At 43.1% G+C, this 27,102-nt stretch overlaps 1 protein-coding gene across 18 annotated transcripts; it reads right to left on the bottom strand.

The window, feature by feature from the left end:
* Positions 1 to 419: 419 nt before the first annotated feature.
* LOC101705185 (protein FAM156A/FAM156B) lies at positions 420 to 23,953 on the bottom strand. 18 transcript variants are annotated; one of them, XR_015442389.1, is made up of 4 exons: positions 20,636 to 23,937; positions 20,233 to 20,361; positions 9,798 to 11,265; positions 420 to 9,327 (listed from the first exon to the last, which is right to left on the bottom strand). XR_015442389.1 is itself a non-coding variant. In XM_087189678.1 (4 exons), exon 4 carries the CDS (start codon positions 11,146 to 11,148, stop codon positions 10,471 to 10,473), a length of 678 nt encoding a protein of 225 aa, XP_087045804.1. In that variant the 5' UTR covers positions 11,149 to 11,265; positions 13,318 to 13,500; positions 20,233 to 20,358; positions 20,636 to 23,953; the 3' UTR covers positions 9,815 to 10,470. The 18 variants fall into 18 exon arrangements, 17 of the variants coding, with proteins under 17 accessions (XP_087045804.1, XP_087045795.1, XP_087045807.1 ...); XM_087189678.1 differs by lacking the exon at positions 420 to 9,327 and adding an exon at positions 13,318 to 13,500 and having other exon boundaries at positions 9,815 to 11,265; positions 20,233 to 20,358; positions 20,636 to 23,953; XM_087189669.1 differs by lacking the exon at positions 420 to 9,327 and adding an exon at positions 13,318 to 13,500 and having other exon boundaries at positions 9,815 to 11,265; positions 20,636 to 23,953.
* Positions 23,954 to 27,102: the final 3,149 nt, after the last annotated feature.

Consider the following 27,102-nt stretch of genomic DNA (forward strand, 5'->3'; position numbering starts at 1 on the left):
TGGGCTTGCGAAGCAGGCGGCGGAACCACTGAGCTAAATCCCCAGCCCCCAAAACACATTTTTAAGGAATGTTAACATAGGCTGCTAACTAGAACAGGAAATTTTTAAAAATTCTGTACATTGGGTTGGCTCCTGGAGTCTCCCTAGCAGCCTGTTGTTCTTGGGAAGAGACTCTCAGAACACATCTCGAGCAGAGGGAGGACACCCTAGATTTGAGGGCCTCCGGCCATGAGATCTTTGCAGAAAATACCGACCGTGTATTGTGTCAGAGTGGTTGAAATCCTCAGTTGCTATAAGAACTCAACAGATCCTGTCCAAGGAACAACAGTGATATAGAAGAAATATAATTCCGGACCTGTTAGATGCTGAATGTGCCTCGTTTGTGTTCCCACAACATGGGATGAAGTTGCAAGCCAATGGACGAAGTTGGGAGAGTTTTATTAGAAATAAGGAGAAGAATAGGTCCTGGATTTCCAGGAGGGGTCCCCAGCGGGTGGGCACTGAGGACCTTTGTCAGGGGTAATTTATACAGCAAGGTCACAACGTGGGCCAAACTCCAGTCAAGCTTTAGGATTACCAGTATAGCTGCTTAGCTCATACTGATCCCATAGGTAAAATGAGTGACCTACCAAGGGTACTTGGAAAGATCAAAGGCACTTTTGGAATGGGATGGGTCCGGAAGATCTGCTCATCCATCTGGGTATCAGATGTCTTTATTTTTTGTGCTGACTTCCTTGAGGCCCCAGTCCCTCTCTAACTGCATATTAATGTCTATCTAAGTTAGCTGCCTATAATACTAGGACGCAGCAATACCGGCCTGCTGTTTAGAGAGACAGAGGTTATTATCCTGATGAAATAGTCACAAAGAGAAAGTTTGGGAGGGCACATTTCTCTGGGTGTGCATGAAAGAAGGGATTTTATTTTTCATTGTGTATTTCCTGGGGGAAGTAGACGTTTTTCATAGGCACAGGAATTAATTTGACAACAAATTGTCATAAAGAGTCCAAAAGGGAAACTTGACACCCCGGGTAAATGTGCCTCAGAGCTGTGGATCCATCCCTATCAAGGGACACACACCTGACCCATCTTACATTTTAACAAAACGCCTGTGCCGTGTCTCATGGAAGTTACGTGTGCGAGGTTTCTCTGTTTGTTGGTTTGTTCATTTATTTATTTATTTTTAGTACCAGTGATTGAACCGAGGAGGTTCGCACTGAGCTACATTCTCAGTCCTTTCAGTTTTTTATTCTGAGACAGGGCATGGGCCAGTCACTAAATTGCCCAAAGGTGGGTTAAAGTGGGATCCTCCTGGTCGGCCTCCTAGAGCGCTGTGATCACTGGCATGCACTGCGATCCCGGCCTGCGTCGTTTACGTGCAACCCATGGGTGTCTGTAACAAACTAATGTGAACTATGGTACTACAATTTGTTTTTGGAAAAGAGTCATCATAAAACTGACTAAAAAAAAAATTCAGTGTTCTCTGAAGTCTGTTTTTAAGTGATCCAACAGTCTGTGCACTTTTATGCTCTTTGGTTAGGGTATGGACTCGTCTACTTAATAAATCAGCGAAAATGGATTAACCTAAAGAAAAATGGGAGCCAGGCACGGTGGCACATGCCTGTAATCGAAGCACTCAGGAGGCTGAGGCAGGAGGATTGTCAGGAGTCCCTCAGCAGCCTGGGCTACACAGTCGTTGGAGGCCAGCCTGAACTACACTGTGAGACACCCCCCCTCCGTCTCTCTGTCTCTCTCTCTCTCTCTCACACACACACACACACACACACACACACACACACACACACACGAGAAAAATGAATGTGTTGTTTTTCAAATAATCCCTTGATTGAGCTGAGGCCAGTATAGCAGCTGGACAATGTTGTGCCCTGAAGCTTAGAGTTTACTTTTCGTTGTTTAATATTAAGTGTGCCTGGTTATGTTTACTCTTTAATAATTTCATTTCTCTCCCATCTTCCTTTATCGGATGGGATAGAAAGCGCACAGGAAAACTAATGGATCACGTAGAGTACTGGATTTCAAATTGTATGCTTAAGTGAAAGTATCTTTTAAAATAAATATATATATATATATATTTTTTCCAGTGCATAAAAGAAAAGAGTGAAGGCACTATATTGGAAAAGGGGGCTCTCTTACCATCTCCTTCCCTGGATGCTCTTCCTTCCCTGCTTCTCTCCATAATATGGCAGATCAGAGAATGAAGGGAGCTTTTAAAATAGGAAAGATGGGAGGAGCTGGGACTGGAAGTGAAAGTTCTCTTGAACCCTGGCCCTAGTGTGGTCGTCCATAAGCCCTTGCGAGAAGTAAAAATTAGTGACGAAGTGCATGTCCAAGTCAAACAATGTCTTTATGGCAGGAAGCTGTCGAATTATTTTTGTCCGGCACTGTTTAAAATGAAGACTTCTTTGGCAATAAACATGCAACTTTTTCTCCATTAATGTGATGCTTCCCCCCAAGCAGCTTCAGAAGTATCATCTGGACTTGTGCTTGGTTATTGTAACAAATAATATTGTGATAATTGCAGAATCTCAGTTGAGTGCACCGGTTGGATCTAGGGCAGTGTCCTGTGGAAATACAATCAATATAGTAAGGGCTGATAAAACACATGCAGCAAAAATGAAATATCTATCTGGACTTGGTGGCAATACACCTGTAATCCTATCTATTCCTGGTGCAGAGGCAGGAGGCTCTTGATTTTGAGGACAGCAACCTAGTGAGACCCTGTCTCTAAATAAAAATCAAACAGGGATGGGGATGTGGCTCAGTGCCCTCTGGGTTCAACCCAATAATAAATGTACGTATAAACAAAAATTAATTAATTAAAAAAATCTATTTCTATCGAGGCAGTTGTATGCTACATCTTAATTACTTGAGCCTCACAGGAATTTTCATGGAATTTAGTGTTTAGAGTACAAAAACCTGAACGCTGTTCTGAGTCTGTCACCAACAAGTCAAAGGATCTCCAGTAAATGAATTGACCTGGCAGAGAGACAGATGTTTTTTCTTCTTGTGGTGAGGTCTACTTGCATGCCACGAGAACACTCTTCCACTGAGCTATATTTCCAGACCATAAAACTGGTTTTTAAGAAATATTAAAAACATAGAAAATAAACAAAATCTCGTAGAAAAATGTTGCTAACATTCCAACGCTGTTAAACCATTGATCTACATAAAGAAAAATTACTATATAGTACATTTGCCTTGCATGTTTTATATGTTCTTTGGACTATTAGTCTGATTTTCAATCTGTATAGATGATAATGGACTTTAGAAAGTCTCTTAAGATAAATAAATGAATCTGTGACTGGAAAAACAAAAGGGGGAGGAGGAAGAGCGAAATAATTGAAATGTGTTCCGTACATGTGTCAATTCCCTACAGTGAATGTAATCATAATGTACTACAAACATATGCAGATAAAAGTAAAGAAGAAGGAAACTGACTACAAACGTCATTTTATTTGTTAGTGATTGTGCAGAACACCCAGTCACGTGCTGCTCAGTCTTTCAGCAGCCGATGTTTAAAGAGGGAATCAGACACCGTAGCTCCTGCCCTCATAAAGGAGCATGGTGATAGTTGTGCTTGCAACACCAGATATTGCATTTTGCTTTCTTTCTTTCTTTTCTTTTTTTCCTTTTAGACAAGGCCTCTCTGTGTAGTTCAGGCTGGCCTTGAACTTACCATGATGAGCCCAGACTGGCCTCAAACTTGCGGTAATCCTCCTCCGTCAGCCTCCCCAGTGCTAGGATTACAGTTGTGCTCCACCATGCCTGGCTACACCAGATATTATATTTTGAAAGTAAGTTTTACAGAAACTTCCAATGTTTACCAAAGGTTTCTAATAGTTCTCAAACAACTCTGATGTTGAAACCAATTTCTCACAAGCGTAAATGTGTATTTAGAGACAGATGTTGAAGTTATGATGCACACATGGATCTCACTATGTGGAAAATGAATTTCTGTAGATGAAACACCTCTAAAGAAAATCACCACAAAGTGGAATTAATGGTTAGATTGTCACGACGCAAACTGCTATTTATGCAGGCCAGCACCCCCTGAAGCAGATTCTATATTTGTACTCTTAATTTGTACGTGTGGAAGCTGTGGCACCCGCTGGGGGCATCAGTTATACAGGGTCTCAGGACTCGTCAAGGAGGGCACCAGTGTTCAGCCCGTCCCTGGTGCATAAGCCTGTGGATTACACATGTAAGTTGCAGAATGCTTTCCTGTCCCCAGTACAAGGATGAATGAAAAGTCATTCTCCTCCCAATTATGTTACAGTCATACAAAGGAGCCAAACACCCTCACTGGAGGAAAGATAGCCTCTTTCATAAATGGTGCTGGAAAAATTGGGGTTCAAGTTGCCAAAGATTAAAACTAGACCTATATCTCTCACCATGCACTAAACAAAAATCGAAATGGATTAAGGATCTAAATATTAAAACAGAAACGCTGAACCGGCTGGAACAGAGGTTAGGTAGAACTCTTGAAGACATCGGTGTAGGAAAAGATTTTATGAACAAAACCTCAGTTGCCCGTGAACTAGCACAAACAATCAACAAGTGGGATCTCTTCTTATTAAAAAGCTTCTGCACAGCAAGAGAAACCACCAGCAGTGTGAAGAGATAACCCACAATGTGGGAAAAAAATCTTCACCCGCTGTTCCTCAGACAAAGGTCTACTATCTAGAATCTATATGTTACAATCATAAAACAGCTGAGTAACATTTTTAAAAAATTGTGGGAAGATGCTCCTTGTTCACAAGAATGTGCTCAGTGGAAATACAAGCCCTCTAAGTAAGTGTTCAAAGAGTATCTTTAGAAATCTATGTTTCACACTATGTCTACAAAGAAAATTATCTAGAAGAAATCAGGCCCTTGTTCATGTATTCAACCAATGTCTGTATTGAGAACACAGTCATGGGTAATGTTTCGTTTGTGTCCTGAGCAAAGAATGCTGTATAAACACAAAGCAAATCAAAGATGGCTCCTCTCCATTGGAAGAAAATTGATGCTGTTTTAATTTAGATAAAGGTTCTGGGGTCTTGTCTCCTTTCCATGTCTAACGGTAAATAATTTTTGTCTCGTTTTCGGTAAAATTTTCAGCTGTTTTTTAATGGTTGTTCGGAAAGGGGAATTCATACTAGATTCTGTGTTGTCAACACGTTGGTGTGATTCTGTGTCATAATTCAACAAACGTGAGTTTTCAAAAACATGTAAAAGAAATGACGCCATCATATATAGCAATATGCAATGCAGTTGTGAAAAATGTTAGCTTTTTAGTACATTCTTGCAGCAATGATTACAATTACGTTGGGCAGTTGGTATGAGTTCATAATGCATTAGTGCTTTTCAGTTCCCCTTTCCCTCTCCTCTCACCCTCTTCCATCTGTAGTCCCCCTTCCCATTTGAGTACAATCTCTGTTTCTTACTATCTATCTTTCATTTTCTTTATTTATACTTTGGCTTCTACAATGTATTTTTATAGATGAAAACTCATCTAAGGAAATTGTCACAAAATGCAAGTAATGGTTACTGCTGGGAGATTTGGTTTATAAGTACGAATGATTTTGTTATAGTTCATTGCTTGAGAAATTTTCGTTTCAATTACATGTGTAGTGATGCAACATGGGAATAAAAGCTCATAAAGCTCAGGAGCAGGACAAGTGGAGCAAAGGGAGATTGAGAGACCAATCTTTCAGAGAAGTAGAAATAGAAGTTGCTAGGTTGCCTAGGCAGCTACAGGAGAAATGCTACTCAGAAAAGCACAAGGTATGTTGAAGCCTGAGTTTTAGCCAGGAATCTCCCAAAAGCACTTTCAGAATTTCTTCTCCCAGGTTGCCCTAGACTGTGAAATGGAGGACAAAGGCTTCTTCAGTGGAAAAAAGCTCCATGTTTCTTTTTTTTTTTCTTCTGTAACAGGAAGGTTGCAATGATGGGCACAGAGGGTTGCATGGAGGTGCAATAGTGCTCTCTAGTGGTCACAGAAACTGAGCCCCCCCCCCCTTTTTTTTGCCAGAGCTCTGGAGGGAAAGGCTGTGGGATATAATCCTAATGAAGGAGTGGATCTCAGACTACTAGAAACGGTCCCAGTAGGCCCAGAGAATGGTCCTGGCTGGGTAAGGAAGCCTTCTAGTCCTGCACCAGGAACCAGAGCAACAGCAGCTGGATGTCAGTGAATCAGGGGAAGGACCCTGCTGAGGTTGGCTCAGGATTGGCAGGTTCTGGGCCTGCGTGTTGGAGCCCAGGTCGTAGTCATGACTACTGCCAGGCCCAAGCAGCTCTTAATCTCTATACTGTGTGGAATTGCCCTTTCTGGATATTTCCTATAAACCCACACATGCAATAAATGGTCTTTTGTGTCTGGTTTTTCATATTTGGCAAAGTCTTTTTTTGAGGTTCAAACACATTGCAGCATATGTGAACACTTTGTTCCTCCACAATGTTTAGTCATGTTCTACTGTATAAATATATCTTTGCTTTATTACATCACCAGTAGGTAGACATTAAATTGTTTTCACTTTGGGGTCATCATGAAACATTAGCCATGAGTATCTTAATATCCTGTTGTCTTAATCTGTTTTCTGTTGCTCCAAACACAATACCCCAAAACGGTAAGGTATACAGCAAAGTGGTTTATTTTGGCATCTGGTGATGGTCTTCTTGCTGGTAGTCTCCAGACAAAGCAGGGCATCATGTGGCAGGGAGATAAGGAATGTAATAGAGCCCTGGCTAAACCAGTTTTCATAAGTGACCCACTATCCAGAGTAACCTACTGACTAGTTAATTCTATTAATGGAATGAATGAACTAATCCATTAAGGACTCAGAGCACTAATCTCTTCTTAAAAGTTTCTGCTCCCATGTCTTCTGATCTCAAATTGAGGATTAAGTTTCAACTTGAATTTTGAGGAGTGAAATCCTTATCTGTGAATGGATATGTATTTCCCCATTTAATTTTATATGCATTTTCATTTACTTTTTGTCCACAGTGGGGGCAGACATCCCTGCCTTGTTCTCTTGGGAGATTTATTCTTTCACTGCTATTCAGCATATGACAGCTATAGGTTAGTTATAGATACTTTTTATAGGCTGAGGGTTTTCCTTGTTTCTTCCCGTTTGTTAAGTGTTTTCATTATGAATGGGTCTTAGATTTTTCTCAAATGCTTTTTCTCTGTTGAGCTGATCATATGATTTATGTTCCTTATTCTAGTAACAGGGTGTATTATCTTAATTGATTTTGAATGTTAACCACCATATATCTCTAGCAGAAACTATGTTGCTAGATTTTGTCAATATTTTCTGAAGTATTGTTGTATAGATATTTGTGATTCATGTTAGTTTGTAATATACTTGTGCTACCTTGTCTGTGTTTATTAACAGAATAATGCTGTTTTCATAGAATGAATTGAGAAATGTTCCTCCCTTCCATATTCTGGATTAGTTTGAGAAGGACTGGTATTATTTTTCCTTGAAATGTCAGATAAAATTCACCCATGAAGATAGCTGGGCCTTACCTCTCAATTGAGGGAAGGTTTTACATTTCCTCTTTCCATTTCCTTTCAGGTTTTAAATCTGTCCAGATTTTCTACTAGTACATTCCGCTGCGCCAATATTTTGTCTGCTGGTGCTTTTAATTCAGTGCCTGGTCTAGAATTGGACATGTATATTATCAGACATCCCCAGATTCTAACTCCTAGTCAGTAGCTTGATAATGTATCAGATGTCACCCCCAGATCCTCTCCTTTATCCCAGACACGGGGATGCAGATTAAGACTTGAAGGGGGAGAGACGGTGTGGCCACCTCCTTCACTTATGTCCTCTGGCATTACCCACACAATCTGTGGTAGGCCTTGATTCACTCTGCAGCAATACTTCAGCAAACCCTTTATGTCTACTTTACCCAATGGGGATCCTTCTCCCCTCTCTATTGTCTGGCAATTGATGCCACACAGGGGATCAACTGCTTTGTCATAAATACATCCACAGTGTATGCCAAGGCTTGAATGTTTTAAGTCACCTCCAGGAGTCACAATAAATACCGATCCCCAAGGTTACAGTGTTAGGTCAGGCTTAATGGGATATATTTAGGTCAGGAGGGCATGATCCTCATGAATGTATAAATAGAGCTAAGAATAGGATTTGTAGGAGTGAGTTTGGCTCCGCTGACATGTGAGAATGTAATACTCATCCCCTCCCCAGGACATTGGATCTTCTACCATGTAAGGACTCAGTAAGAAGGCTCTCTAAAGATATCAGATGCCAGCACCTTCATTTTGGCCTTGTCTCCAGAATTGTAGAAGTAAACTTGTTTTGTATATAAACTACCTAGTGCATGGTATTCTGACATAGCAGGAGAAAATGGAGCAGTGTCTTATTAATGTAATGCTCAATACTGGAGGACCAGGACCAGCTCTGCAATTCCTCTTCATTGCCCTACCGCAGAAGTCAGCATAGCATAGACTGGGAAGAAGTCAAGTGAGAAAACATCGGTGATTGGTTCAATGCTTGACTGTCATTGACACTACAAAACTTTGTGGCCAACCGATTGGCCTAGAGGGTGTACAGTGTGTGGTTTGGTGTATGGAGGGTCAGGCAAAAGGTTGTGTCTTTGGCCAGTACTTCACAACCTCTGTGAACTTGCAGCAAAGTGGGAGTACTTACCTCTACTTCACCTGATAGTGGTGAGGATTCAACATCACATCTCAGCAAGACTTGGTTCTTTAAAACAATGAAATGTCCACTGGGGTTCTCATGTCACCCCAGCTCTCACAGAGAAGAATGGGTTAGTTGTACCAGCTAGAATGCAGCCTGCCTAAGCTCATGTGCCAGTTTGGCCTCTTGATACTTGTGTGACCTTGGCATGGCCCCTAATGTGGAACTGGCATTGTTGCTAAATGATGGGTCTTTAAGACAGGATGAAATGAGTGAACTATCATGAATACACAGAAGAGTCACAGAAGAGAGACACTGAGTAAACGTCCACAAAAGTGCACTGCTATGCTATCCTTCTACACCCTTCCAAATCACTGTCCTGATTTTAGGCCTCTGAGTATCAAGAAAGAAAAGCTGCCCTGGGAGAACCTAGGAGACGATCCTGGCAGAGTCATCTTAACTCTCAAGCTCTCTGACGAGACCCCAAGTTCCAACCTAAGAAACTTACCTGCTCTCACGTCACTTCTACCAGCAGGAGACACAAATTTGTACACCAATGCAGTCCTGGGGCCTCCCTAAACAGAGACTGACACAATGCAGATTGGTTTTGGCTCAGAAGAAATCTCAGGTCCCTGGCTGGGTGGGTGCACATCACAGGATTCTGTAGGGGAAAAGAAGGTAAATTTAATCATTCAGGCTTCTTGAAATTAAAAGACACATGTCTAAATTCCAGTAGGATTTTGAAATAACTCAATGCTATTCTGGTTCTCAGGAAGCAGGTGCAAAACTGCTGTTCACAGTCACCGACCCAGTGTACCAGGCAGCAAGGAAAGGCTCTTGAAAATCTCATTCAGGGCACCAGTGCCAACATTCAGGGGCACCTCCTGGGGGCAGTGGCCTCTGCTTCCACCCCTATGTACCAGAGGACTTTCTTCCAACCTCACTGCCTGGCTGGTATGAATGCTGGTCCCACTCAAAGAGTGGCTGGATTGTGTTCTGGGCCTGCCCCCTTCCCTTCTTCCAAATCTCCATGGTGCAGAGCTCCTCTTGATACACTCCGGCCTGCTAGTTGGGGATTTCAAGGTAGTGATCTGAGATCCAAAAAGAAACAAAACACTATCGATAACAAACCTGCATTCTAATGTTACTTTCCTTTCACACATATGTTTATTTGGTGTTAGCGATGAGGTACCCAGGTGAAAGTCTTGCAGGGGGGTTAACTACTCAATTGCTAAGCGGCAGGGAAACACATACAGTCAGCTTATCATAGTCATAATAGTTTACACTGACAGTACAATGGTGAACCATCAAGTTCCAATTCCACATCCCTTTCCCACACTTTGTTTGGCAGCAGATGTTTGCACCTAGATCTCAGTGTCAAGTGCCCCCATTTCAAACAGACCTAGCTCTGTTCCTGGGTGGCAGTCAGTAAAATGGTACAAAATCACATGGACATCAACAAGGCATTCACGCTACACAGACATCTTATAAAGATATCTCCCTGACAACAAGTTAAGGAGCAAAGATGGAGATGTAGGCTGGAAAATTGACAACACGTGGCATGGGAACCAGATGAGAGGAGGTGGGGAACACTGGTGTGCAGTCTCCTCGGTCCCTGAACGCCTCTCAGTGCTCCACAAATGACAGGCAGGAAAGATGAGGACCTTCTTGGTCATAACACAGGTCTTGGGATTCCTCCTCCGATAGTGACTGTTTGGTCCCCAAAAGAAGCCCACCTCCCAAGAGCTGGCAACACAGTACTGTCTGAATCCCTAAGGGTCTTTGTTCTATGAAGATGGGCATCTCAGTTCTCTTCCAACCACTGCTTGAACAGCCTCTGGAACATGTTCTTGCTTTCCTGCTGCCTCTCCAGTTGGAGCTTTTCCTCTGGCTCCTGCTGCTGCTGTTGTTGCTGCTGCTGCTGTTGCTGCTGCTGCTGCTGCTGCACCCCACCTGGCTGAATGCCAGGCCGGTTGGTGCCCAGGCTGAGGGTCAAGCCACTGAGACCCTGCACGAGGGTTTCCCAGGAGGAAGGACTGGGGTTCCCATTCCTCTCCCCAGTGACCCCAGAAATATTTGGCATGTGGCCCTGGCAGTATCGACATTGGCATCTGAATTGATTCTGAGCTCTATCACCTGGGAAAGAGATCCTGGTTTCCCTTTCGACTGGGTAAGGTGCCATGTGATCACGGTGCCTGCGTCTGAAGTGCCCCAGGAATGCTTTCTTCTTCTGAGGGAACCCCAGCCTTTCCCAGTGCTGCTCCAGCAGAGTCTTCTCCCTGTGCTGCTGCTGGAACAGTCCCTCTTGCAGAGGCACAGCGGGGTTGGAGCCAGGACTGATGCTCAGGTCACTGAGGCCCATCATTAGCTGTTCTGAGGAGGAAGGCTGAGAGGCTGCTGCGCCTTCCTGGGAGGTCTCTGTGGTGGGCATCTGGGAAGATCCAGAAATCAACCCTGGATTCCATTTCTGGAGAGGATCCATGGAGGTCTTGTCTGAGCTAGAAGCTCTGCCAGGCACTGGAGTCTAGATCAGGTGAAGCTGAAGGTTTTCAAATAACTAGACTGGAGGTAGGAAAGTGCACGGCCAGCAGATACCAGACTGCAATGAAGGGTGAAAAGAGAAGAAAGAAAACTCATGACTATTCATCTCACTTAAACTTTCTCTCCTTCTACTTCCTACATATAAAATGAGGTTGATCATGTGACCCACCTCCTGTGCTTGCTAGGAGGATTACATGAGATAATATAGGTCCAGAGCTTAAAATGTCGATGGTACATCACAAAGGTTGTAGAAATGACACCAATCATTGTAATGTACAAAGTTGAAATGTCAAGAACAGTATTAAATCTTTTTCTTTTTTCCTATAGTAGGTAGCAAACCTAGCGTGGTCTAACCAGTGATTTATACCCCAGCTCTTTTTATTCATTTTTAAATTTTTGAGACAGAGTCCCACTAAATTGTCCAGAGTGGACTCTTAACTCATAATCATCCTGCCTTAGCTTCCTGAGTGCTGGTATTACAAGCATATGCCACCACACCCAGCCCTTGCTGACTCTTTCTAATCTACTCTCAAGAATAACTGTAAGAATGGGCAATGTGTGACTAACACATGCTCTTGTCATAAGCATTTACATACTTTCATAAAGTAGACTTTTATTAAATTGGAAGTATTTGTACCATGGTGACACATCCTTTGGAATTTTTGCCTTTGGGACCTCTGGCTTTACATCTGGTAAAAATTCTTAATATGCGTAAACAGGAATTTCTTTTACTAAAAATAGAAGACAAAATCAAGAGATCTGAAACAAAAAGAAAAAGATGGAGACACTCAATGTACCAAACACTACCTCTTATAAACTTGTACTAGGAAAAAAGAGAGGAAGGAAACAGTTTACCAAGCGCAGTAATGAGAGAAGAGATTTCACTATAGTCCCAGAAAACAGAAAAGGGACAACATGCTCATACTTCAATCAGCTCCACATAAATACATTCTATAGCTTACACAAAATGGACTCATTACTAGAAAATTATAAGCTACCAGAATTTACGAGAGATCAAATTGTGTGCAGTCCTACATCTTTTACCGAAATTGAATTGGTCATTAAAAACCATTACAAAATGATGTCTAGGCCCAGAGAAGTTTTTTTTTCAAAATCTACCAAACATTAAATGAAGACATTATATCAATTCTAAATAATTTCTTTCAGAAAACAACAGAGGGAGCTCTTCCAAATTATTTTATGAGGCTAGCACTGCACCAATACCAAACAAACTACAGACTGATATTTCTTTAGCATATGGACAAAACTCTTCAACAGAAAAATAAGTTTTAATTTAGTAATATCATCATAAATCACGATCAAGTGGGTTTTATACCAGGACTGCAGAGGTTGTTCTTTTACTAAGTAAAAACCAGTCAATGCAATCCAGACATTGAGTTCAGATGAAGAAAAAAACTGACAAGTTCATATCAAAGTATGAGAAAAATCATTTGACAATTTGCAAAATCCACTGGTGACATTAAAAATTACAAAACAGTAAGAATAAAATACCATATCCTGAATCTGTTAAATGGTACATATAAAAACCCCTACAACTAGTATCCCATTTAATGGTGAATGATTGAACCCTTTCTTAATAAAGTTGAGAATATAGGGATGGCCACTCTCACCACAGCTATTGAACTTCATGCTGGAAGTCCGAAGTGGTGGGTAATGCCAGAAGAGTAACCAGTATACAAATAAGAAAGGAGGAAGAAAATGCTCCTCTTCTCATAGACCTCATGACTGTGTACCTGGAATATCTAATGTATGAGGTATGACTGAAATATACCATGAACTGGGTGTGGTGGTACATGCTTGTAATCCCAGCACTCAGGAGGCTGAGGCAGCAGGATTGTTGTGGGTTCAAGGCCAGCCTGAACTCTACATAGTGAGACCCTTTCTCCATAAACAAAAAAAAGAAAAAAGAAAAAATACAGTTAATGTTTAAATTAAAAAGAAATTACAGTCATTAATCCACACTCAAAATACTCCCCTTTGCTTCTAACACACTTATCCTATCATTCTTGACACTTTCTCAAGCAGTTCAGGAAGTCCTCTGTCACATCTTTAGTTGCCTCTATGTTTTGAATTGAGTCAAAATGTTTACCTTTCATGGTCATCTTGACTTTGCAGAAGAGCCAGAAGTCACATGGTGCCAGATCCCGTAAGTAACATGAATGAGGACATAGTGTAATGTTTTTATGAGCCTTGCCTTTTCATTGGATGAAATACATCAATATTCACTGTAGTTTTGATCACAGCTTGCAAAAGACTCATAAAAGAGGAACTCCTTCAGAAAATAGCAAGAATAACAGGAGAAGTATGTTTGGAGTGAGGGAGAGTATTCTGAGGGAGGTTAATGGCCATGAGTGTTTTAGTGTAATAAAATTTTTAAACATTTAAACATTCACTGTATATGTTGATCACACCTTGCATCTCCTCCAAAACTCTTAGAACCAGTGACGGAGTTTAGTAATGATATAAGAGACAAGGTCAACACATATATGTGTATGACAAACCTAAGTTTAAAAATAATACTTATAATAGCTCTAAACTCAGTTATGTATATAACTAAAATAGTTATGTATATAACTAAAAATATATACGGGATCTGTATGCTGAACACTATAAAATGCTCAAGAAAGAAATCAAAGAAGGCACAATTAAATAGAGAGAAATGCTGTGTTCATGGATCAAAAAACTCAATATGGGGAAAAAAGTCAATTATTCCCAAGTTGATATGTAGAATTAATGAAATGCCAATCAAAATTCTGGAAGGAAATTCATATATATGCAGGCTGATTCAACAATTCATGTGGAAATTTCAAATTTCTGAAATATGAATGTTTTGGAGAAATCACATAATTTGATGTTAAGACTTCTCATAAAGTTGCAGTAATCGAGAGTGCTGCTCTCTTGGAAAGGAGTAGACATGTAGATTGATAAGTCCATAAATGGTAGAGTCCATGAATAGATCCATACAAATATGGTCAAATGAGTTTTCTTTCTTTCTTTTTTCTTTTTTTTTGGTACTGGGGATCAAACTCAGGACCTTGCACTTCTGAGGCAGGCATGGTGCACTGAGCTAAATCCCTGGCCCTCAAATGAGTTCTCTTTGATACCAGGTCTTGCTGTATAGTTGAAGCTGGCCTTGAACTCACTACCTATTCCAGGCTGTCCTCAAATTCACTATGTAGCTCAGGCTGGCCTCTAACTCACTATGTAGCCCATGGTGACCTCAAACTTGCAGTGATCCTCCTGCCTCAGCCTCCCAAGTTCTGAGATTGCTCCACCATGCCCGGCTTCAAATGAGTTTTGACAGGGATATAAACGGGAATTCAAGAGAAGGGAGAATTTTCCAACAAATGTTGTATATCCATATGCAACAGTACAAACCCCAACATCATGATTTATATACAAAATTAAGTAAAAGTATACCAAAGACCTAAATGGCAAAGGTAAAATGATACTACCCTCAGAAGATACTATAGAAGAATATCTGTGACTAGGCATGAGCAAGTCTTGAAGCAAAAGCATAATGCATGAAAGAAAGAAAATTGATAAGGTGGACCTCAAAATTCAAAACTTGGGGGCTAGGTATGTAGTTTCGTGGTAGAGCACTTGCTTAGCGCGCTTAAGGCTTGGTGTTTGACCTCCAGCATTGAAAAATCAGAAATGGCGGGGGAGATTGGGAGAGGGAGAGAGAGAGAGAAATTTGCGAGCGAGCGAGCGAGCGAGCGAGAGAGAGAGCGAGAGAGAGAGAGAGAGAGAGAGAGACAATGGATGGTGGGGCTACGCATAAGCACCATAGATCTCACAAAGGTCTTATATCCAGAATATAGAGTACTACAAAACTTAATTAGAAAATGGGAGGAAAGACTTGAATATGAGCCCTTAAAATAGTCAACATTAACTATAAAGAACATGAAAATTAAAACTGTGATGATGAACCTTGTCATACATACTAGAACAGGTAATACAAAACATACTGACAATATCAAGTATTGGAGACAATATCAAGTAAGAAGCTGTATTTGTCATATCTGTAGGTGAGAAAGAAAAATGGTACAGCCACTTGGAAAAAAGACTGATGGTTTCTTATAAATTAAGCAGACATTTACCTTAGGACCCAGAAATCTCACTCTCTGTGTATCTACCCAATAGAAACAAAAACTTAGGATAACACACACACACACATACACACACACACATACACACACACACACACACACAAGCCAGTTCATGAATGTCTGGAGCAGCTCCATTCATAGTTACCCAGAGCTGAAAAACAACACAAATATCTTTCAATAAATGATTGGATAAGAAACTGTGCTATCCACTTAATGGAAAATGCTCACCACTGAAAAACAGTAGAGTATTGATCTGGGATTCATCCAAGATTTTCCATTATGTTAAATAAAGGAAGCCCATTCAGAAGGCTACAAGCTGTCTGGTTTCATTTATGACATTTCCCAAAGGACAAAATACGAATGGGTAAGAGATCATTATTTATCACAAATTAGGTATAGGGAGATACAGCTGCAAAGCGGGTAGATGCAGTAAATATTTTGGGGGTGATGAACGAATTCCCTATCCTCATTGTGGTGGTGGCACTAAGAATCTACACTTATGCTAAAACTCATAGAACTGTATCCCAAAAGGAGAAAAGTCAATCTTACTAAATGAAAATACCCACACAAGTAGATTTTTACAGTAAGTGCATCTCTCTATTCTATCAATAAACATGTCTTGAATGAATCTACATGTTTTTGAAGATGAGGTCTGGCCCTGTTGCTCAGGCTGGCCTTGTACTTTTGAGACAGAGTGGGAGTACCTTACAAATCTCTTGTCTTAGCATGGCCCCTCTGGATCTTCAAGGAGCAGGGATTACAGGTGTGCTCTACTGTGCCAAACTTTGGATGAAAAAAAAATTTAATATTAAATGCTATATCAACACTTTAGAGCAGGAGCTCAGGCTCTGTCCTTTTGGGAAACTTGGAAGCCAAGAATATACTTGCTGCTTCAGAACACATGGGTACTTCGAAGTCATTCTTAACCAAATTATCAGGACAGGAAGCACAAAATATTAGAGATATTTTGTATCACATGACCAGGCTATGTGCATATACAAACACAAGCAAACACCCTAGAAGGAGAGTTTTTGTTTTGGTACTGGGGATTGAACTCGGGTCCTTGTGCATGTGCAGCAGGCGGCGAAAAGGAGAGTTTCTTAATATGTCAGTAGTTGAAAGCTCTGTTTCCAACAAGTTATTCCATTTATTTTGTGGGCCATTACCATCCCACATGAATACTTATTGTGAAACATTTAGAAAATGACTTTAATCCAATTCCCTCCCAACTAATTTTCATATGTCAGGGACCATCTCAGGATCATACTTTTTCATTTAGAAAGCCAATTCTTGCAGGAAGAAAATTTTCATAAACACTTTTTATGAAGAAATACAAGCCTTTGAAATAACAACTCATAACTGACCCATGTTTTAATCACTCTTTGCCCTCCCCATCATTTCTGTGAAACATTCTCCTGCTCTGTCTCTAACCAACATATGATGTTATTCACGAGCCTCTCCAGAGGCATTATAGACAATGAGGCCTAGAGAAGTCTCTTATTTGTGGGGAAGGGAGCAGCTGGGACAGTGTGACTTTCCTTCCTTCCTCATCTTACTCTGTTTCATTCTTTCAATATTTGCTCACTCCAGAAGGATCAAGATCTTGTATCAAACCTCTGCTTAAAATACCACAGACTCAAATTTCCTTCATCATCTCGTGCAACTTCTTTTTTTTTTTTTTTGGGTACCGGGGATCGAACTTGGGTCCTTGCACTTGCGCAGCAGGCAGCGAAACCACTGAGCTAAATCCCCGGCCTGTTCATGCAACTTCTGAAGAGAGGAAAAAGACTACTAGACATGAATTAACTCAGATAGGTTACGAGTCTGAGCTTCAGTTTGGGAAATGATGTCCCTGTCTATTTCTTCTGCATGGTGATAGTTAATTTTATGTGTCAAGTTTTGCTCGGGTATGGTGCCTGGTTGGCCACACACTAGTGTAGGTGTTGCTGTGATGATGCCTGTGTGTATGATGAACCTATAAAATCACTAGACTTAAGTGACTATAAAGTGAACCTATAAAATCACTAGACTTAATCACTAGACTGCCCTCCTCCATGTGATTTGGTGCCATCCAATGAGCCTCAAGACCACCGAAGCAATTCAGCCTGAAGACTGCAACATAGGAACTTGGCCTGCCTGTAGATTTTGAACTCAAGCTCAGAATATCAAATGACATATGGATGTCTAGCTGTGTGACTTGCCCTCCAGATTTAAAATTTGTCAGCAGTCATGGTCTCCTACGCCAACTCCATAAATCAACCAATGTCTTTACAGACACAAATAGACATACATAAATGAAAAGTTATATACATACCCTATTGGTATAGTTTCTCTGGACAACCTTGTGTAATACACCCAAAACACCATATTGTCCTACAGTCCAATCTGAAAACACTGAGCTACCACACTACCAAATGCCAGGTGATAGATTAATTATACTAAGTATGATAGAAAACATTGTTTTACAGAGTGCAGCAACACTGTGTGGCAAAGAGAGCTAGAGGTTTTATATCTATTCTCTCATTTTAGTCTCTCAACAAATCCCTAAAGTAGGTACAGTGAGTTGACTGGTCATCTTTTACAAATGGGGAATTTGAGACATAAGGAGAGACAGACTTCAGTGGCAAGGCCGGAACCGGAACCTGGTGTGAATGAGATCCATGAAATGTTGAACAGAGGGACATGAGTTTATAGAAAGAAGCTGGGGCCAGGTCTCAGAAAATTTCCAGTGCCATGCAGAAACAACACAGTCACATTCTCTGTGACTCGTCCTGAGGCATTCCCAAAACAAAGAAGCAGGCCCAACTGACCTGGGGACAGAGATGGAACTGAATTGGAAGGATGCAAAGTAAGATGAAGTGTATTCATGGTTCCTGGATGGGGAACCCAAGAAGGAATAGCCAGCATTCTGATGAGGGGTGCATGTTCTCATGGCCTCGGGAGGGTGGAGCTAAGAAGAGTGTGGCAGAGAAAGAAAGGTTCTCAGGCTGGCCAGAAGTTGCATGTGAGTTTTGTGGTCTCCGCTCTCAGGTGTGCAATAGAGCAGAAAGCCTTTCCTTCAAAGTATCGCATGGTGGCATCAGCAATTGTAATGACAAGTAACAAGCATGACAGGAGATTTTTCTATTTTCCTTGCACACCACAGTTTGCAGATACAACCCTATGAGTTGGGTATGGGAATTATTAATGATTACAAGCCCACTTTACAGGTGAAGATACTAATTGTGTCAAGATGATGCGAGTACAAGTGGGAGAACTGGGCAGAAAGGAAGCTTGCATAGAATCAGAACTAGTGTCTTAAACCACAACACTATATTGGTCTCTCAAGGAAAATCCCCACTATTCACCATATCAGAGGTCTACTTTTGCTTTAAGGGAAAACCTCTCTCAATCAGGTCTAACGAGAAAGGCAGTTTACCATCTGACAAACCAGTCATGAGGAAGAGTGGGCCCAGGCTGGGAATGATATGTGATCAGTGGGTCACACAAAGATCATCTGTCCAAGCTATCCTTTTCTCCTACACTGGTTCCAGGACTGACAAGCATACATTGCTAGATCCAAGTACAGAAAGGCATTTTCTATTCCTGTATCTTTCCTGAGAGCAAGGAAGTACGTACTTTAGAAGCTCTCGGCAGAGACTCTCCCTTTCACGTTGGCCACCATGGGGTCATTTCCCCATTCTGTGGTTAGGAGGGAGCCCACAGAAGTGATGGTCATGGTGTCTCTGATGACAAAGTCTGGAAACGGGATGGCTCTTGGCAGGACTCAGTTCTTATCCACCCCATGGGACTCAGCCAGACAACACTCCCTCCAGGACGCTTTCTCTGGCTTCTTCCCCAAGCCCCAGACCACAGACCTTCTCTGAGTTCTCACAACACCCAGCATCTCCCCTCTCTCAACTCCAGTGCCACTCAGCTGGTCCCACGTGGTTATCTTTCTGTCTCGTCCACTAGGCCAGGACCCAACAGAGTCCAGCAACATTGTGTGGTTTGCCCATCACAGAGCCCTGCCCCAGTAGATATCCACAGATATCTATCAGATGAAGTAAGAATATGGATCCTCTATAGATAAATCACTTAGCTCGTCAACTGTATAGGATCCATATTGACCCATGTGGCAAAGGAGAAAATTCTTGCATCGAGAGGTTAGGTAACATCCCTAACTTCACACAACCAGGAAGAGACCGAATTCCACACCAGGTCTGCCTGACTCCAGATGCACGTGCCCTTGGTGGCGGCGCATGGCCTCTATGGATTCTTGGCCCCCTCTGAAGTCTGAGCTAGAAAGTAATCTCAAGGTACAGAGCTGAGAAAGGAAAGTCCTGGAGGATGGTCCCTGTGTCCAGGGCTGGTCCGGGGATCAGGTCACCCTGATCAATGTTACCACCCCTTACTAGTGCCGGGCTGTCTTCTCAGTGCCCAGAATACTGTCCAAGAAACCTCACCAACTCCCTGCTCACATTAGCTTACATTCTATTGGAGGGAAGAGAAAGTAAACAACTAAACAACCAAATGCACAGCATGTTGGGGTGATCAATGTTATGAAGGGAGTTGTATTGATTTTAACAACTGAAATAATGACACCTGGGCTGGGACTGCAGCTCAGTGGTAGAGCATTTGCCAGCCATGGGCATGGACCTGAGTGTGATACGCAGCACTGAAAAAAAGCCTCCTCAAACCAAAACAATCAAAGCAGCAACAGTACGTGGTATTTTTGCCAACTTTCCCAAGTGATATGAAACATTCATATGAAGATAACTTCAGTTCTAAGGAACAAGATTCCTTTAATGATAACAAATACTAGTATGATGCTTTTCCAGAGATAGCAAATTCCCATGGGTAAATGACTGAGACCCGTGCAAGGTAAAGGATGTTGAAAAGTGTTCACCTACCTTCTACAATGCCGGAGAAAAGGAGTCTGAGTCCCAGCCATACAACAAGTGCATTAGCCAGTGTTTGTCCAGTCTTTTGCATGCAGGTGTTCTGTAATTTTGGTGTTTCCACGGATAGCCTCTATCCTACTGGGTTGAGAATGCAGGGTATGGCATTAGTACTGTCATATAAAAGAACAGCGAAGCCAGCAAATACCTAGCAATGCCTGCTTTTGAGTGTAAAAGAAAATGAAGAAACCAACATGGTCCTTACATTAGGGATCTTCCCGCAGGTGGGTCTGAAAGAGACAGAACAGCAAGGGGAGTTCAAAGGAGGGGCTTAGGGACTGGCAAAGTTGAGGAGGGGCCAAAGCATCAGGAAGATGTCTAAGAGAGAATTTCTTCTTGCCAGTGAAGAGCTCACCTGCTCACCAAGGTCACTGATCAGTGGGCTCACATGGCAGATACTGCTGACAGTCGTCTGAGTGACATCTACACCTCTCATCTACAAAACAACATAACGCGAGTGGCTAAGGTGTATTCATGCAACCAGCCTTCACTGAGGGCACACTGCTCAGTGGTCCTTTGGTGAAATGTGCAATGTAGCCCCATCCTGAAGGCAGAGCTCGGTCTGAGGAGGTGAAATTCTATCTAAGAGATGGTATAAAGGGGGAAAAACTGGGGATTCCATTAATAGTAGACAGTCAGGAAGAGCCTGGAAATAGAAGACACAATGCTTCCGACCCCTTGAATGAATAGAAATTTGAGCACAGGATCTGCTGTATCTACTCACTCACAATATATTACTTCTAGCTGAGAAAGAGCTGGCATAACAATACCTGTTCACTAGGAAGTGGAAAACTATAGCTCTGATAACACATGGTTCTGGACTCCGGGCAGTGTGGGGAGGAAAAAAAAAAGCACAAACATTGGATGAACAGAAAATCAAGCCGACATACTTTCTGCATCCACTCTTGTACAACACATTCTCCTGCAGGATAACAGTCCTTAAAGGGCTACCATTCTGTGAGGCAAGGTGCTGAACAAAACAAGGCTCAAAACAGCAGCCACGGAAGGACTGGAACAGAGAGGAGGGCCTGGAGCCCAGGTGGTCAGGAAGGGCTTTTTCTTTGGATTGGTGTGACACATAGCACAGGTAGAGTAGGGCCAGTAATTTTTCACAGTTCAGATTTTTCAGATTCGGGGATATTTGCATATACAAAATGACGTATCTTGGGGATGGGACCAAAGCCTAAACACGATTCATTTCTGTGTTATATATATCATACACACATAGCCAAAAGATAATTTTCCACAACAATTTCAATGCACCTGTGATTGTGCATGTATTTTGTGGGTGTGTGCGTCCATTGTGTTTGCTGGGGATCCAACTCAGGGCCCCAAGAATGGTAAGCACACCCTCTATTACTAGCTACACCTCCAGCCATGCCTGCCTGCATTTTAACTCCAAGGTGTCAGAAGAGAATTTTCTACTTCTGATATCATGCTAGTGCACAAAAATGTTCAGGTTTTGGTGTATTTCAGTTTTCAGGTTTCAGTTTAGAGATGCTCAATTTGTATTATTAGCCCTACTTTCAGATGAGGTAAATGAGGATAAGAGGGGTCCAGCTACTCCAGGTCACACGGCTAGGTAGTGATGTTACCCATTTCTCACTCACTTAGGTCTGCTAAAATACAAAGGTCTCGTCTCTGTACTGTTCCTTACATTAATCTCTCCTCTTATTCCCGTTACCTGCTTTAATCCACGCTCACCATTTTGTGCTCATATCACTCTCCTTACCTTGAAATTCTAATAATCTCCTAATATCATACGTAAACTCTGTTATAGCACACCACTATTACTTTAGGAACGTAAATTTTCCCCATAATGAACGACTGCCCGGCCTAGAACTGAACACTGATCTTGAGAGCAGCTTTAACACACTCGATGAGTAAAGAAAATGAATCACCAAGATTTAGTTTTAACTGAACTATTTCACACAAACCAAGTACAATTTTCAGCGCAATCCACCTCCAACCAAAGAGAGTTCAACCAGCGCTTCCCTCCAAAAATTATACCCCAAACACTGTCTCCAATGCCAACATGGTCCAGGCTAAGAGACACTGACTGCCCCTTTGACTGGGAGCCGTTGAAATTCTGCTCCTTCAAATACAGAAATCCTTCCTCTGGCCTTTCTCTCCATGCTGGTAGGTACACTTAAGGGCTTATCAGGCTTATCCGAGCGAAGCCATTCACTTGGCCTTTTTGGACAAGTGAAGTAAAACAATCCTGATACACACTGGTCAACACACAAATCCAATACCTCCCAGAAGGCTGTGTGCATCTAGGGAGATGGTACTGGAAATGCCATTGGAAAGCTGTGACCAATCCTAACACCACATTTCTGAACCCACTGGGGTCCACTGCTGTACTCAAGCAAAGGGGAAAACCAAAGATGCCTTTCTTCCCTGACTACCACACACTTCAGCCTGCAGTTACTTGACAGTGGTCCATACTTGCACGCTAATGCAGGAACCACAGAGCCCACGAAAAGCATATGTACTCATGCCTAAGTCACATCCTGACCACTGACCCTCGGGAAGCGTTTCGCTGATGTTTCCATTTTGGAAATGTCGCCTTCCTCGAAAACACTCGAGTCTCACATTGTGAGGTGGGAGATGAGGCGAGGAGGGAGGCGGTGGCAAAGGAACAGGTTATTTCTGAACCAAACACGAATTTGGGCCCAAAGACACCCCGGCTGCCGCTAAACGATGCCCACAGGAAGTTTCATTCCTATTTCCCCTCTTAAAGACAGCCGTTCTCCCGCTACAGAAAGAAGAGTACGCAACGCGCAGATTGTCCAGACGCCATTCTGATAGCGAAGCGACGGGCTGTCCAAGAAAAGCAACCATCCTCTCGGAGCGCCCTTCACCCTTGGCCAAGGGGCCATTCTGGTCCCAGACGCACACTTGCCCTGGTCTAGGAGATTCTCTCGGGGCCCGTCCCCTACTCCGGTCTCCTCCTCTCGCCTGCCCTGTTCTAGGGCGGTTCTTTCTCCCTTTCTCTCCCTCTTGGCTGCCTGAAGCTCCAGCTCCCTCCGCGTCCTCTCCCACCCGCTTCGTCTCTCATTCGGCCTCTCCGTGGCTCTCTGGAACTCTTTCTGTGGCGCTCGCTGTTTCTCTCTCCTGTCTCCCCCTCCGTCCTTTCCCTCTCTCCCCGCTCCCTTGGGTTCAAACTCTCTCAGTCTCTCTCGGCCTGCCTCACGCGCGTTCGCTCTCCAGAGCAGGTCTTGCCGGCCGGTCGCGGGCGTGCGGTCTCCTTTCCTCAGGGCTGGAAACACGGCGAGGCCACGGAGGAAATGGGTGAAGACCACAGAAAGGAGCCCGCCTCCGGAGGCTAGAGAGGCAGCACAGGGAAAGTTGGGTGCGCGCCGCGCCTTCGTCACCCGGAAGCGACGCCTCCGAGAAGCTGGGCCTTCATTGGCTGCTGCCCCTGCCGTAGCAGTTGGAAGAAGATGACGGTCGTTTCCTCAGCCAGAGAGTTCTGGCTGCGCCTTGGGACCCGCGCCGTCCCGCTCGGCCCGGCGGAGACCCGGCATCTAGGCTGACTCCAGATAGCGCGTCACTGCAGTTCGCCGATCTGGCGCGACCTCTGGACTGTGGGTTAGGACGCCACGACGTTTGTCGGGCCCTGGGAAAAGACTCTGGGCGGCGGACGTGACGTCATGGGAGGGGGATCGTGGGAGCCGCCCAGGGGTCCCTAGAGGCTGCTGGCTCCTGTTCTGCTGGCTGGCTCTGGTGTGGAGCGTGCACGTGAAAACCGATCCCGGACTTTGCTTTGGTTCATTTACTGGTTGTGCTTGGGCGAAAGGAGCCCAGCAGGCAAGACAACTGAATCAGTAGAAAATGTCATTTATGAGGTCTTCTCCAATAAGCGGGGCGCCCCAGATGTGGAGACCAGAGGGTCTAAGTGGGCTTGCTTTTGGTTTTTAGTGTATAAAAGATAGGAGTAGACAAGCTGTAATGGGGAGAGTTACTGTGGGCGCCAGGGTTGTAATCAGAGGAACTCTCAGTCCGCTGAACCGGGGAATGTTTAGCTCTGTGCCCAACTATTTTTAGCAAGACAAACTTCCATCCTAAGTGGTTCACCCATGAGAGGCAAAGAACAAGGAATAGAAGGTCTGTCACCTGCGAGTGTTATGGGAGTCAGGACAGAGGGGACAGACGGCAAGGCTTATTATCTAGGTCATATGAGGAAGCGTGGTCCTATGTGTTCAGCAGTGTCCCAGAAGAAGAAAATGTGTGGGGATTTCTGTACCTTGGCTTATTTCAGGAAACGGGTGAAGTTCAACATCGCCAAAAGGTGAACTTAAGCCAGGTGGCTTTCATGTGTGCCTGAGAGGTTCCCTTTTTATCACGAAAGTGTCTTATCCGTGGACTGCACTTTGTAATACTAAAAGGTAATTTTTTGGTGGCCTAAAGAAGGCCAAAATGAATAATCCCAGAAGACTATCAGGGCCCGTGTTTTACAAATGAGGTAACTGTCACAGAGAGTTTAAGTCACCTGCAAGAAGTCACACAAGGAATAAGTGGTGGATCAGATTGAAACCTGGATGTCTGTGACTTCATTACCTCCCTGCTATGTAGCCCTGTACTGTTCCTTTCCAGAAGCATATGATCCAGCTCAGTTTTTTAAGCAATAGATCCCTTGAGCCAGCTGACAACCTTTATCCCCCCACACATGGTACTGAAGGAGTTCTAGACAACCTCCAGGGCAGAGAACAGTGTTAAAGATCTTAGGTCCCAAAGGCCCACCTTACTCCATTGAAGGAGACAGGCTACAGGCAAGAGATTAGAGGATCTGAGGGGTACGTTTCTGTAGGAGACAGGCTGATGAGATATTATACTACACAAAAGTGATAATAAATATGACAAGTTGCAATTTATTTACTTTTTACCCCTTCCTTCTTGCCTGCGTGCCTGCCTGCCTTGACAATACCATTCTCAAAGCTGATGTGTAAAACCAAACCAACATGGGCAAGGAGAGAGATTCCCGTTTTACCTGAGGAGTACCTGACCATAAGACCACCATGTTACTGTATATAATGTGTGAAACATTCTTCTACAGTAAATGAGTGAAACCAGTCAGTTGTGTTTCCTAATTAGTATTATTCCCATGTAACAGGTGAGAAATCTTAGGCACAAAGAGGTTAGGTCAGCTTCCCAAATGCACTCAAGTCATAACGTGGTTGAGTCCCGCAGCTGCCAATGCTCAGCGTGTCCCAAACTGATGCCATGCACTTCGACCCTTTGCACATTTGCCCTTCTTCCAGTGCTGCCTAACTCAGTGAAAGACGCCACCTTCTGCCTTGCTGCTTAGGCTGGAGGTGCTGGAAGCCATCCTTGATGACTGCCTCTCTGACCCGCCCGACAATCCCAAAGCCCGGGCAACTGGCCTCAGCAAGACTTTCTAAGTAGAGTTTTACACTCCCTTCCTTTCACTACCACAGTTCCCTAGTCCAGTCACCCTCATGTCTCTCCTCAACTATCACCAAGTCAGAGCTGGTGCTCTTGCCACTAGTGCTGACCCCTTCCTGCACACTATCCTACGGCCAGAGGGACCTTTCCACTTGCCAATCAGGTCGTGTCACCCCTGTCTGCCATATGCTCAGGGTAATATCTAGCCTTTTAGACCGAGCACATCTGGCCCTGCCTAGTCCCAAATGCCTCATCTGTAGCATATCCCTGCCTCTGTTGCAGCCCACACCCACGCTCTAGCCAATGTAATTTTCTCTGTTCACCCGGTGATCCACATTCAGCCTTTTTCTTGTTCTGATGTCTCTAGCCTCCTGATGAAATTCCCTTTCTTTGGGATAAGCCTCCTCCCTGTTCGTCTACCTGATTTTTACTTGCCTTCTGATTTCGGATGAAGTAGAGAAGTTTCCATTTTACCTAGGGAGTAGCTGGGTGAAGAGGCACACTTAATGGCTTTGCTAATTTTATTGAATATTACATGGTAGAAATTCATTACAATTCCCCAGATGACTTGGCTAATTGTAATAGATTTGGAGAGCAGGGTTTTGTGGGAAAAGCCTTATTTGCAAATATGTATAATACTTAGATATGTCTAGAGAAGGTAAAAGCCTAATTTGCTTGACTATAGTAATCATTTCACGGTGTGTCTGTGTGTTTATGTATGCCTATGAAATCACGTTTCATACTTTCACATATACTATAAAGTTTTAAAGAAATAACACCTACATAAATATAATGAAAGCATACGTGTAAAAGCCTTTAAGAAAAAGAGTACAATACACATAGCATAGATTTCCCTGTAATTCGTATGGACCTATTGTTGCATTTGAATTTGGAGTTTGCAATTGTGGACAGAATTTTTGTGTCGTGGAAGGATCCAGTCCAGGGACTAACCTCCCAGTGAAGGAGTAACAGACACGTGGAAAGAATGTTTCCCTTTACAGTGTCCTTGGCCTAGTAAATGAAATACACAGGACATGAACAATCTTGGTTTTGGTGAGATAGTTTCTTTCAGTTTACATTACAATACGAGCTTTCTGTACTGACAAAAGAAAGTCTATCTGAGCTGTCCTCCCTTTGGGAGAGGGTGGGTTCAGTCGTCCTTGTGGGTTATCTGGCCAGAATCAGCTGCCTTCTCACTAAGGGGGACCTGCTACGTGCATCTGTTATGGTTTCATGCAACTCCTTAGTTGTACTCAATAGGTGCCATAGAGTCCTGGAGAGAACTATATCAGATCCTACAATGTCCAGTGACGAGGCCAAAGCCACACCTGGTTGTGTCTGCTACAGAGTCAACTGTGAAGATGAACTCCATTTACTATAGCCCATTATTCTTAGCACAGCACACCTGAGTAT

This window comes from Heterocephalus glaber, unplaced genomic scaffold (assembly GCF_053883595.1).
Source record: "Heterocephalus glaber isolate CG9 unplaced genomic scaffold, H.glaber_assembly_v1.0 deba00001545, whole genome shotgun sequence".
In the NCBI taxonomy this organism is placed as follows: domain Eukaryota; kingdom Metazoa; phylum Chordata; class Mammalia; order Rodentia; family Bathyergidae; genus Heterocephalus; species Heterocephalus glaber.